The sequence below is a fragment of the Aulostomus chinensis genome, chromosome 7, assembly GCF_037954235.1.
Source record: "Aulostomus chinensis isolate RoL2024-O1b breed Wild chromosome 7, RoL_Achi_v1.0, whole genome shotgun sequence".
NCBI lineage: Eukaryota > Metazoa > Chordata > Actinopteri > Syngnathiformes > Aulostomidae > Aulostomus > Aulostomus chinensis.
Window position 1 is genome coordinate 14,262,693 of NC_141326.1, and position 12,470 is coordinate 14,275,162.

Here is a 12,470-nt window from a genome sequence, read left to right on the forward strand (position 1 = left end):
TCCTTTCTCCGAGTCAGAGACACAAACACAGACCTGGACAGAAAAAAGCTAGAATATCACAGGTTCACTAGGAGTTTGACTAATCAGGAACCAGAAAAATGTAAGTCACTGCTGAGCCCTCGCACACGCTGGAAATTTGGATGGAAACGGTCTGCTTAGTTGGTGGCATGTGCATTCTACTTCCACTTGAGCGCTGTCCTTTGTTCACTGGTCAGAGATCATGTGGGCTTTGTGAGGGGGTAAAGGACAGCCCGTCTCCTTCCAGGACAGCTTATGTTATTGAAAATGAAGCAGCAGCTGCCAGTAACTCCTTCATGTTGGACAGCTAACAGCTAGTTGAGAAGCAGTCACAAGTGTTTACAAAGCGCGTCATCAGCAGGCTACGCTGGCCGGTTTGATCCAGGAATGCACGGTACTTCTTGCATTTGGGTCATTTGTTTGCAACCGGACCAGGACCTCCTTGTGAAAAGGTGGTGCCGGCCCGGTTGCAAACTTTTGGTTTTGACCAGCATCCAAGTTTGATTGCTGTATTCACAAGTGCCCTAACAAACCAGACCAAGGGAATAAACAGACCAGACTTCGATTCAGACGGACTAAAGGAGAAGTGTGAGAGCGCCCTAAAATTATAATCATCCCCTTGTCCTGAGTTCATAATATATATAGCAAAGACTGAAGGATTTGATTTCAAAAATGACCCCTCTGGTCCTGAGCACTTCCTTTTCAGATGAGTATTAGGAACTCATCCTACACTGCAAGGACCTGTTTGTATGATGATGGCTGTTGCTGACACTCTGAGGACTCATTTAGCTAAAAATGTAACGACTTTGAAAATCTATGCTTAACGGCCGCTGGAATGCATGAGTGACATCTTGGTGAATAAGATCCCTTTAAGAGAACAATCTGACTGCAGATCTGTTAAGAATGATGGCGTTTGCAGGTTTTTGTCAGGGTGGAGGTACCTGGATTTTCTGGATCCGGAGCGTGAACGTGACATAGAGTTAGATGAGGATCTGGATCGAGAGCTCGAACCAGTATAACTGCTACCACTTCCGCTGACACTCCCACTCACAGATCGCCTGATGAAGACACATTGAGACAACTGAGAACACAGCAGGTACGAGTGCATTTTTTCAGCAGTGTGTGACGGGCAGGCGCAATAACAACCTTTACAAGACGTAGACAAGCTGTGCAGATCTAAATGAGGAATACTCAGGTTGCATAGTGGCTTTGACAGAGTTTGAAGACATGACTGTAACGTGCTACTATGCTTCAGTTTGCAGGAAAAAGAAATGCTGGATCATAAAGGGAGGCCAAGCATGGCACGACCCACCACCACAAATTCACTCTCAACACTGCAGCATCAATGAACATGCAAATGTTTTTGTTTTTTTTCCGATTTCAAATGTTTAACTGCTGGACCCAAAGTGTCTCCAATCTCAGTTTTGAAAACTCATGTTTCCGCATCATTCTAAGCTATGTTGAATGTTAGCCTACAATTCGCGTCAAACTAGATGTCATATCAATGTTGGAATTCAGTTAAGCTCAATTGCTAGCTGTGCTGTCTGTGATTTTCCTTTTTGCGAGCTGTTATTTTTAATTACTCAGTAATATCAGGGTGTGTGTGAGAGACTAATGACTTTGTAGATAATCGCGCTTTTATTCATTTAACATTTTCATTTACAGTCCTATGACGATTCAGTCCATTTATTTGAACATGTCTTTTCAGCGCGTCCGCCATCTGTGAAGGACTTTAAACAGCTTTTAAATGGCGCAGTGGGCACTTGGCTCGTCACGCCAGGTCTGAGAGGTAAAACCAGTTATCCACTTGAAGCAGAACAATGTCAGAAAAATGACTGTTTTATTGTGGTTGGCAAAGATCTGACTGATCACCAAGAATAATGCTCAATAATTCCGGCAATGTTCAATAATAAAATGACCTGTCATCTACATGATCATTAAAGAGGTAAAAGAACCTTCATGAAATTATAATCTAAATTCATGCGGCCGTACTGTAACGACTAGAAGTGGGTTAAAAATGTCTATGTACCGATAATTTATCGATATACATTTGTAGGAAAGATTATCGATACATAAATCCCAGTATCAATCTTCTAAAATGCATTTGATTTTAACCGTTTATTTTTTGTTTTTGTTTGCCCCTTTAGTCTCGCATGATTTAGTGCTTAATGCAACGTTATTGCAGTCAGATGATCAGATCTCACGAGATCCAGGCCATGTGCCTCCGATCAGAGAACAATAAGATGACGGAAGCGCAACTTTAATCTCCGGCAAATTTAAGAGCCGATGTCTGGCAGCACTTCGGCTTTAAGAAGCAAGAAAACTCCGCCCAACTTGACAAAAATAATACTGTGTGCAAAATGTGCAAAGTAGAAGTTAAGTACAACGGAAATACAACTAATCACTGGAGCCATTTGACGAGGTATCACCCAGAGTACACTCAGCAACCAGGAAACTACAAGTCACTGCAACAACCCTCGCTGGAGAAAGCATTTGGGATGAAGTTTCCATCCACGCCTCCACGTGCAGAGAACATCACTTTGGCTCTGGCAATTTTTATCTGCAAGGATCTCAGACCATCCTGTGTGGTAGAAAATGTAGGCTTCAGACACCTCATCCAGACACTGGAACCACGCTATGTGCTACCGACACAGAAACAACTGAGTCAAGTCACAATCTCAAAGATGTACAGAGATGTTAAAAACAACGTCGCAACTGCAATGAAATCGGCAGAGAGAGTTGCCATCACTTGCAACAGCTGGACAAGCAGAGCTACGGATTCCTACTTGATCATCGCCTCTCATTACACTGACAGTAGCTGGTCCCTCATGTCCCACGTTTTACAAACGCGAGTCATTTTGCTGAGCTGCTGACAGTTTGTGGAAGTCTAAGTTGCCCTTTTGTTTTGAATGACAGTCGGTCATATATTTCAATAAAAAGTGCATGATGTTGTATAACTATTGTTTAATGGTCAGTTCTCAATGTAAATATTAATATTTAATTATGCACCAGGTTCGAGGGTTACTTTTACAATTGAATTTACAGCATTAGTCCTTTGAGAATCTCTTCCATTACCAAGCAAAATTGGTATTGTAACTAAAATATCATATCGTATATTGTATCGTATATTGTATCGACTTGGGACCTAGTGTATCGTATCGTATCGTATCGTATCGTATCGTATCGTATCGTATCGTATCGTATCGTGAGGTCAGTAGTGATACCCAGCTCTAGTAACGGCTGAAGCTCTGGTGACAAAGCAAGCCAAGTTCAGCATAGCTGATGGCTTTATTGGAATGCTAGCTAAGGCTACACTGGCAAACTTCTTAACACATGAAAATAAATAATTCTAAAAAACAAAAACAAAAAACAAAAAAAAAAAACCTAGCAGCTTTTGAAGATACCCCCCCCCCCCCACACACATAAATATCAATCAACAAATATTTTTAAAGAAGAAAAAAGCATTTGGGTGCTATGTTTGCTGATGTGTTGTGGTCAAGGGCTCTTTAGGGATGGTAACGTACTCATCGCTGTCCCTTCAAGCATCGACGGACATTTATTCCATTCATCTGCCATGGCAAGTGTGACTGAACTATACTGACACTGCGTGAAAGAATAACAGGTTTTTCGAGATATTTTCAATAGTTAACCCAATCAACCAAAACTCACCCACACAGAAATGGGAAGTTTCTCATACCACTTCTTTTACCACCCACAGATTCTGCTTCATCCATCCTCCCACCTAAATTTTGATGGTCTTCCTTGAAAACACAGATATGATAGACACACCCGACATAGTTCCTGCACGTAAATGTACATCTGGCAAACAGGCACACTGACATTTTCCTACCCACACAGACACACCTGAAACCAACACTAGAGCTCAAAACTCAAGACAAAAGAATGAAATAACAGGACAACTGGATAACAGTGATAGCTAAAATCCATTTATTTGTAACACATGTTACTGTAACTGTAACCTCTGATCAAAGTAAAGCTCTACAGAACCAGCAGGCTGTTTACTCAAGGTTTTGTGCTGTAGAAGTATATCCTGACCACAGAAGACTCAACCTGGCGCTGGAAGATGAGTCTTCCTCTTCTTATTTGTTTTACAAAGAATTGGGTGAAACTGTACACGTTCAAATTTAATCCAGTGGGATTTTAGGGGTGCACAACACTGATATTATAGTATTTTTGCTATGTTTAAAATCCAATTTGCACATTCTAAGCCTGACGCTCAATTAAAGTAAAAACAAAGAGGGTTTTTTTTTTGGTGGAGGACCAGAGAAACTGGAGGTCCCTCTTCCTGGTTGTTATTCAGGGAATTTAAGAAGGTGAACGTCTATAAATCCTGCCATCTGCTTATGATCAAAATTATGATTCAGTTTTGTGATTTTTAAATTGCAAAATCCCATTCCAGGTGCTGCAGCTCTTCTCTGTTCAGCAGTATACTTGCCACCAGGTTAACTCAAAAACATTCCAGCAGATTAAGAACTTAAGTTACTTGGCTGAACTGATACGTACATTCTGTAAATTTAAATAGTTCAATTCACCAATGGAATAAATGCAGACAGTAAAATTTGAAGAATTTAGAACTGCTGCCACTGCCAGCTGGTGCAAGCAAAGTGAGGCTGATGGTAAAATGACGGTAACTGAATATATGAAATGATAGCGATTACTCGGGTTTTAAAGCATATTTAGCAGTGGTCAGCACTGTTGCCTCACAGCAAGACGGTTCCAGGTTCGAGCCCCTGTTCCAACACAGGATCTCTCTGTGTGAATCTGCATGTTCTCCCTGTTCCTGTGTGGGTTCTCTCTGGTACTCCAGCTTCCTCCCACAGTCCAAAGACATCAAGAGGGGACGAGGCTGATTGATACTCTAAATTGACTGTAGGTGTGACTGTGAGTGTGAATGGTTGTCTGTCTCTATGTGTTGGTCCTGTGATGGACTGGTGACCTGTCCAGGGTGAACCCCGCCTCTCACCTGAAGGCTAATGAGATAGCTCCAGCCCCCCCCCCCCCCAAAGGATAAGCGGCAGAAGATGGATGGATTACAGACATAAATACATTTACAATCCAAAACCATTCTGTGAGAGGAAGCTTTTTTGTTTTGAATTCCTTCGTGGACTAATTTGCCAACTGAAACTGCATCTGGTTTTATGACTTGCTGACATCATCCTAATAGGTGTCTAAGAAACAGGTCACACAGGTCAAACACTGGGTTTGAAGCAAAAGAGAAATTACATAAACTTCCTTTTCCAATTTCCAGTCATGAATAGTATTCCTTTTGCGCTGTATGGTTTGATAGGGTAGACACCTACCTGCGAGGAGGATGCTGTTGCCGATCTTTCCGCCTTCCTTCCCTTTGTATGGGAGGCTTTCCAGGTTCCCGTGGCGGTAGGGGTCTTCCAGGTGCATCACCGACCGGGCCTCCAGCTTCCCGAGGATTAGTGGGAGGCTTCCCTCCCTCCAGCAGGGGTTTAAGAGGTCTACCCTGTGGTCCACTGGAAGGAGGTGGACTTGGAGCTTTCTTAATGGGAGGTTTGTCCCTACGTGGAGGGGGCATGGCACCCAGTTTCAGTGGCATGCTTTGGGAGGGACAAGATATTCTTTGTTTATTACTCATTGCAATCAGCTTGGAGGTACTGAACAACTTGAGCTACTCAACTATAGACTTAAGAGTGACTTCTATAGCTTGTATGATTTGTACTATGATAAGGGCCCGACCGATATGGATTTTTTGGGGCCGATGACGATTTTGATATTTGGGAATAAAAAATTCTGATAACTGATATATTGGCCGATTAATCTTTAAATTTTTCATATTAAAAAAAGACAAAACACCTGCATTTTATGGCTTAAATATAGTTCCAAACACTCGCTACAATGATATAAACTGAAGGGCAACACCCATCATCATCTCAGTAAACATAAAGAAGTCTCACTGACAGTGTCGACATTTACAAACTAATTCATTTATTGATGTAGAATTCATAGTAGGGCTGTTATTGGTGTGCATTTCACTGCTCAGTGTCTAATTAAGAGGTCAGTAAGTGTATATCTGTAGGTAAGAGGCAGGTGGATGAACAGCGTCATAAAAGTCTCTGGTAAAACATGACTTGAAACGTGCTTCTCAGATGTCCTATGAACACGAATTCACATTTTCTTTCCCCCAGGAAATTAGATCTTTGACCAAAAATGCTTTTTCCTGCTCAATGCCAGAAGTTAAAAAACACGGTCCGTCGCTGCTGAAAATAAATGCAGCCCACACTGGTTTTTGCACGGCGACAAAACATAATCCAAATTTGCTCCAGTCTTATCTAGTTTGGTAGCATGCAGCTGCCTGAGTGAGCTGTGGAGCGTGACATAATATTACTTTGAAGAACTATAACATTATAATTACATCAGTCATGGTGCCATGACTGACTTGGTTCAATAGTTTAGCAGGGTAGCTAATATTTAAGCTAGGCTATCCTAACTGTCTTTAGGTTGCTAACAAATCGTGTCACACTCGACTGATAATATCAGTGAAACATGTCAGACACAACGAGGCCCGTCCTAGGAAACTTAAGTTATTTTTTATTTCACAAACTAGTTATTGTAAACTTACCATTGAGGCAAACTGCTCAGTTTTACTATGCATGCGCTGTTAGCTTTTCAGTACCGTACACTACTTCACTCTCACTTTGTGGGGCTGCTGTGGAGCGCGACAAGAGAGGAGAGGGAACCCCCTCTACTGGATACACAAGGACATCATTTCTAAGAAAAACACCGTATTAACAGCATTTTACTGCTAAAAATTACGTGCTAAAATCAGCGTCAATCGGCCAACAGCTCGCCAACTTTTGGCCGATTACCAATTATGCTCTAATGGCTATAATTGGCCAATTAATCGGTCGGGCCCTACTTATGACTGTTGCAAACAGTGGACCACACCCTCTCTACTACCAATTAGGAGATCCAACAAGAAAAATCGATGGATGCAGATCAAAATGAATATGCTCCTCAATTTACCCTTTTGCTAGCACCGGAGGAAGGTCTGGTTTATTCTTAGCATTTCTTGGCGCCGCTGGACTCGGTGAGGGTGACGTGGAAAACGATCGAGACCTAAAAGAAGCAGCTTAACTTAAAATCTCATAGAAAACACTTTCTTCTGGCGCTATTATGTCATCATGAAGAAAAAGCTCAACATATACCCCTCCCCCCAACATATTTTTGTGTGTTTGAAGCTATTTGAGGCTGTCCACACATCTTAACAGTCCAAGCGTCTGAGTAAACACGGAAGCACAACTGATCTTTGGGTTTCATGACAAGTACATGAAAGTTTTGGCAGTTTGCTCTGCTATCTACAACCCATATTTCAAAGAATGGAGGAACGAAATACTCACCACACATTTCTTGAGATTGTTATCATCATCACTAAGCATAACATACTGAAGGCTAGTGTTATACTGACAGTGTGACTAACAATGGTTAGGTGTCTGCTACTACTTCTTAGCTTCCTTCAAAAAGGTCCTTTACAGACCAGAAACAGGAACAAATCACTGAGCCTGCTTAAAACTGCATTATAAGCCAGAGGAAATGTGGGTCTGGTCTGCTCAAGTTGTTGCATAATTGCAAAAGTGCACATTGCTTGTTTAATTAATTAAAAATTTGAACTATTTTTGCAGCAGTTTCCAGGAATCTAAGCTGTTTACCAGATTTAGTACAGATCAATCAAAAGGGGGAGGACAAATCATACCCTTTTGCCACTGCTAAGCTGTTGGGGAAGTGCCAGAAACAGGCGCAAATTCCCACGTTCATCTAAGATTTGTGTTGCCATGAACTGAGCTGGATGTGATAAACACCTGTGTCTACCTCAGGCTCATTTCATCTTGTTAAACCTGTCAATCAAATCTGTTCCCATTGCAGATTAAAACCTCAGACCAAAAAAAGGTTACACCTCCTTCCAGTCTTTAAGCTAATCTAATATCCGGCCAGTAGAACCTGAAACAAAAGGTGGCCTGCAAGTCACAACCAGCCTGCCAAAGCTAAAAAGAGCTAACGGACTGCAGCTTGCAGGATGAAAGCAGAAATGAAATGTTAAAGTATTACTGAACATGTCCACAGGTTTTTATCAAGAGTCGAGGTATGACTGTGTTGATTCAAATTCAACGGCTTGTCGTATGGAGACAAAAATAAATCTTCACACACCTAGAGCGACTGCCACTGAATGAGCTGCGATGGGACGAGTGGCTGGAGTAGGAGCTGAATGAAGAGGACCGGCTGCGGGAACGAGAGGACCCAGAACCTGTGTAAGATGAGGACCGAGACGAAGACCTGCAAAACAAAAAGAAACACAGCCAGTGTTCCTAAAATTATTCATCAGTTCTAAACTGTCATATAAATAATTTCTTTTTTTCCCTATCCCCAGGACACATCTATATTTTGCCGATCTACTCAGGAAGCTTCAGAGTAAGCTTTACAGCAGCATTCCAACTGGAGACATTTCAATAGATTTAACCACCAAAAATTGTACATTATGTTTTAATCATTTTACTTGTGACTCTTGTGGAGTTTTTTGTCTTCTGAAATAACAGAGGAGATTTAGAATATTTGAGGGTATAAGGCTAATTTTTAGGTTGCCTTAGTAAGACATATAACGTGGATGAAATTTATCATGCACTTGCCCCTTGAGCCAATGTAGTCTCTGAATGGCTGCATCGAGTGTGCTGGAAAATGAAAGATTTATTTCGACCTCTTAAATGTATCCTTTCATTTGTTGACACAGTTACCAAAATCGTTTGTAAGTGAAATATTTTCAATGGTTGTCACAGCCAAAATGAAGAGAGTTTCAACAATGACATGCATGTAATTAATTCAATTGTTTTTTTTAAACTGATTGATAGCACCACTAATCATACCATCCTGTAGCTCAGAAGTTTGAAAGGCAATGGTGTACACGGTGCTGATCATATATTGAGGGTAACATACCCCTGACCTGTGTGAACCTTTAGGTTTGCCAAATCAAAAGGCATCCCATCGGGTTTAGTAGCAGATCCAAGAGCAGCTTATCAAGGTTAAGATACATGTCCATGTCCTGAATCAGAGGGGAAATTCCTACCTGGAGGAGTTGGACAGAGAGACGGAGGAACCTGAGGGACGATGACGCCGGCGGCCTCGCAGTGGAGAGCCTAGACCAGGCCGCCTCCTTGGGGATTTAGACCGGCGCCATGGGTCCTTCCACTCATCTGGCCGCCTCATGAGAGGAAGAACTTCTTTTTTTGAGGGAGGCTCCATTGGCCTGCTGAGATATTTTGAAAGAAAAAGAATGGCTGCTTAGAATCAACGGAAAGCCAAGATCTCATGAACTGCTATTCATTCTCCAGGCTTCTCATTTAGCTTATATTTTTAGACTGAGTGACGTGAACCTTCAACTACACGTTGGTATTGGCAAAACCAACACCACAGTGGAGTAAGTAGAAACTTTTCTCTTGATGGAGGAGCAATTAAATATAAAACATTTTTACAATCAACCCCCCCCCCCCATCAACAGGGGGCTAAAATGATTCATCAATAAACCTGATAATTATTTTTTCGAAAGAAAAACATCCTAAAATATTACAAAATAATTTCTTTATAGTCAACACTGCTCAAATACACACACCATGTAGTTTGTTGACAGCGACACAGTCAATCATATATCATTTAACACCTGGTAATTGCTTTTCCTCCTTGCCTGGGCCTAAGCATGTCATGTGTCTATGCATGACAGTGTTGTGGGAACATTTGTCTTTGTGCCGTAAAGCTTACATCATCGCCCGTTCTTATCATCAGTCTCTTTGAACTCTACTCTATTACATTCCAAACCATGTATTCTCAAAGCTGTCAGCCTTTTTCATTATTTGTAAAACAATAAGATTACCACCAATAACAAAAGAACCTAACTGGTCGGGTTGAGAGGTCTCCCAATTGGAAAAGCAAAAATTCAGCATGAAAGATGCGCATGTACTTTTTCAGTTGCATTCTTTCATTTGATTTTAAAATTTCCCTCAGACTACAGCAGCAAGTGAACACAGTATATTATACAATTTACATACTGGAAGTATCCATACGATAATATACCTGTCAAATATAAGATCACTTAAAACCCCACCTTAGCTTCAAGCCTAAATCCAAATATTTGTTAAAGGAAATTAACAAAGGTGTGTGTGGATATTCCCACTGACTGGGAAAAAAAAAAATCAATGCCTTGTGTTCAAGCTTCGAATGAATGAAGGAATGAATGGTTAATAAGTCACTTTCGAAAATCAATGGATTATACTTTGGTTAAGTGTGACGTGAGAAAATGTATTTGGACAAAGGACAAACAGTAAACACGTTCATGCTTCAAATCCTCAGCAGCGAGGTAGAACGCAAAACAAACATTAATATGAGCCCATGCTCAACTTTCTGGAATTATTTCCTCCATTGTGCAAGTACGTGCAACGCCCTTATCCCCTAGTCAATGAGAAATTTTACAGATATGATGCTAACAAGTGACGTAGGTAGATAACTCACAGAACTAAAAATAGAAATACAACACATGAGCTATTTCAAGCCTGTACGGGAGCTATTCTTAGCTCGTAAAAAAGTATTTATAGAACACTTTCTTTGCGGAGAGCACATAAAAGGAAGGGGCGGAAAAACCAACAAAGCACACAAACAACAAAAGGTAATGAAGATACAACTGGCAGGTGGGAGGAGGCTCAGTACAGGTTTAACCTAAACTTTCTCTGCACCTCTTTGGAAAATAACACAGTGCAGATATTCAAAAACAAACAAGCGACCTCACTGAATTCTGGGAAGCAAAATTTAAAGTGATCTGGACATAAAAGTGTTGCATTCATTTGCAATAAAGAGTGAAATAAAGTCCATCATCAGTCACAATTTGCAGTCTAGCATTTCATTTTAATTCTTATTTACATTTGATCTGTTAAGGAAAATAGAATAAAAGAAGTGAACGTTAAAACATAAACGATTCGATGAAATTGCTGTGTATTTATCAGCTGTCACTTTAGATCGCTGAAGTTGGCCTTCAAGTATTGAAATTCTCTTCAAATGACAACCAAACAAGGACACAACACTAACTCTTTCAGTACATCAGTCAAAACTATGCTGTTTCAAGTCCATTACTAATTTAATATTCTCCTTTCAATCATCTTTTTTACCATTTCTACGATCAAATGTGAGATGTGATTGGTACGTGTCCAAACATCCTACAGATGTTTCAGGATGAAACCCTGCCAGGAAAGAGAGGACTTCTGTTGACGGAGTCACTGAATGACTGATGAGATTTCAAAGTACCTGCGCTAAAAGTGACTTTCATTCTTGACAGCAGCATAGAACGGGATATTTAGAGCAACAAGAGTAATGGATCACAATGCACGGAAGATTGTGCAGTGGAAACGCAGATCATAATGTAAACAGAGATGTTATGATTGCCCGCCAAGTCTGCTGAAAACAGAAGAAGCTTGCATCTTCTCATGATTGCCCAACTGTTTTTTTCAGATCCAAATGAAGTGGAAGGTCAGTTCCTCTTCAAACTGCGTCATCTACTTTTCAATTATTAACTAGGACATCAGCTGGGGGGCCTTAAACAGGAACTGACGTTTGGCTTCCGTTGTTAAATAACTATACATATAATTAGACATATCGACATCACTGCTGGTATGTCACAGGCTGATGACAGACAGACTTGAAAAGCTTTATTATTTCAAAACCAGAAACTATGCTTGAGGTAAAACAAAGGGAAAACTGAAGCCACCGGCTATGTCATAGACGGACAAAGACCTGCCAATCTAATTCCAAACGGAAACTACGGTTTCCCGTAGTTGAAGATTTTCTTCTGTGGCAGAGTATATCCTGCAGACCGTGGTGATACCGCCAAACATTAAAAGCTCTGCTGTTTTGTGCTGTGTGAAAGGGGCCCCAAGGAGGTGGAACCAACAACCAACAGAACACAGCCTGTTGCTCTGTCAGTCAAGAGCCCTCTGATTGAAGTCGAGTGCCGCCTGCGTCACTAACAGAGGACACAGATATGGTATATACTAATGTATTTTTCTGTTAAGCTGATTCCTAGTTTATCAGGATGTAGCATCAAAATCAAGCAAGGAATAAAAAGCCAGTTTAAAAAAATGTGCTTACTTGGGTGGCAGGGTCAGGGGTGAGTGTGGCTTGTGTTTGTCCTCTTCTTTCTTCATCCTGGCATCTCGAGGGGGGCGCACCCTTGGCCTCTCCTTCTCATCTCGCTTCATTCTATCCCTCTCCCACTCCTCTTTTCGTCTCATTCTCTCCTTTTCACGCTCCCGCTCTCTCTCTCTCTCCCGCTCCCGCTGCCGCCGCTCTCTCTCGCGATGATCTCTCTCCCGCTCTCTGTCCCGGTGCCGCTCTCGGGGGTCGCGGTCCCGTTCATGCTCCTGCTCACACGGATC

The 12,470-nt window shown here is 41.4% G+C and overlaps 1 protein-coding gene across 6 annotated transcripts in view; it reads right to left on the reverse strand.

Moving 5' to 3' along the window:
* zc3h18 (zinc finger CCCH-type containing 18) overlaps positions 1-12,470 on the reverse strand; it is a 29,064-nt gene that overhangs the window by 6,808 nt on the left and 9,786 nt on the right. For all 6 annotated transcript variants that reach the window (XM_086208607.1, XM_086208609.1, XM_086208604.1 and 3 more), the window contains exons 9-14: positions 12,184-12,455; positions 9,122-9,304; positions 8,212-8,337; positions 7,033-7,125; positions 5,340-5,606; positions 960-1,076 (exon numbers count right to left, since the gene is read on the reverse strand). In XM_086208607.1, the coding sequence (XP_086064733.1) occupies positions 960-1,076; positions 5,340-5,606; positions 7,033-7,125; positions 8,212-8,337; positions 9,122-9,304; positions 12,184-12,455 (1,058 nt within the window). The remainder of the gene's footprint in view (positions 1-959; positions 1,077-5,339; positions 5,607-7,032; positions 7,126-8,211; positions 8,338-9,121; positions 9,305-12,183; positions 12,456-12,470) is intronic.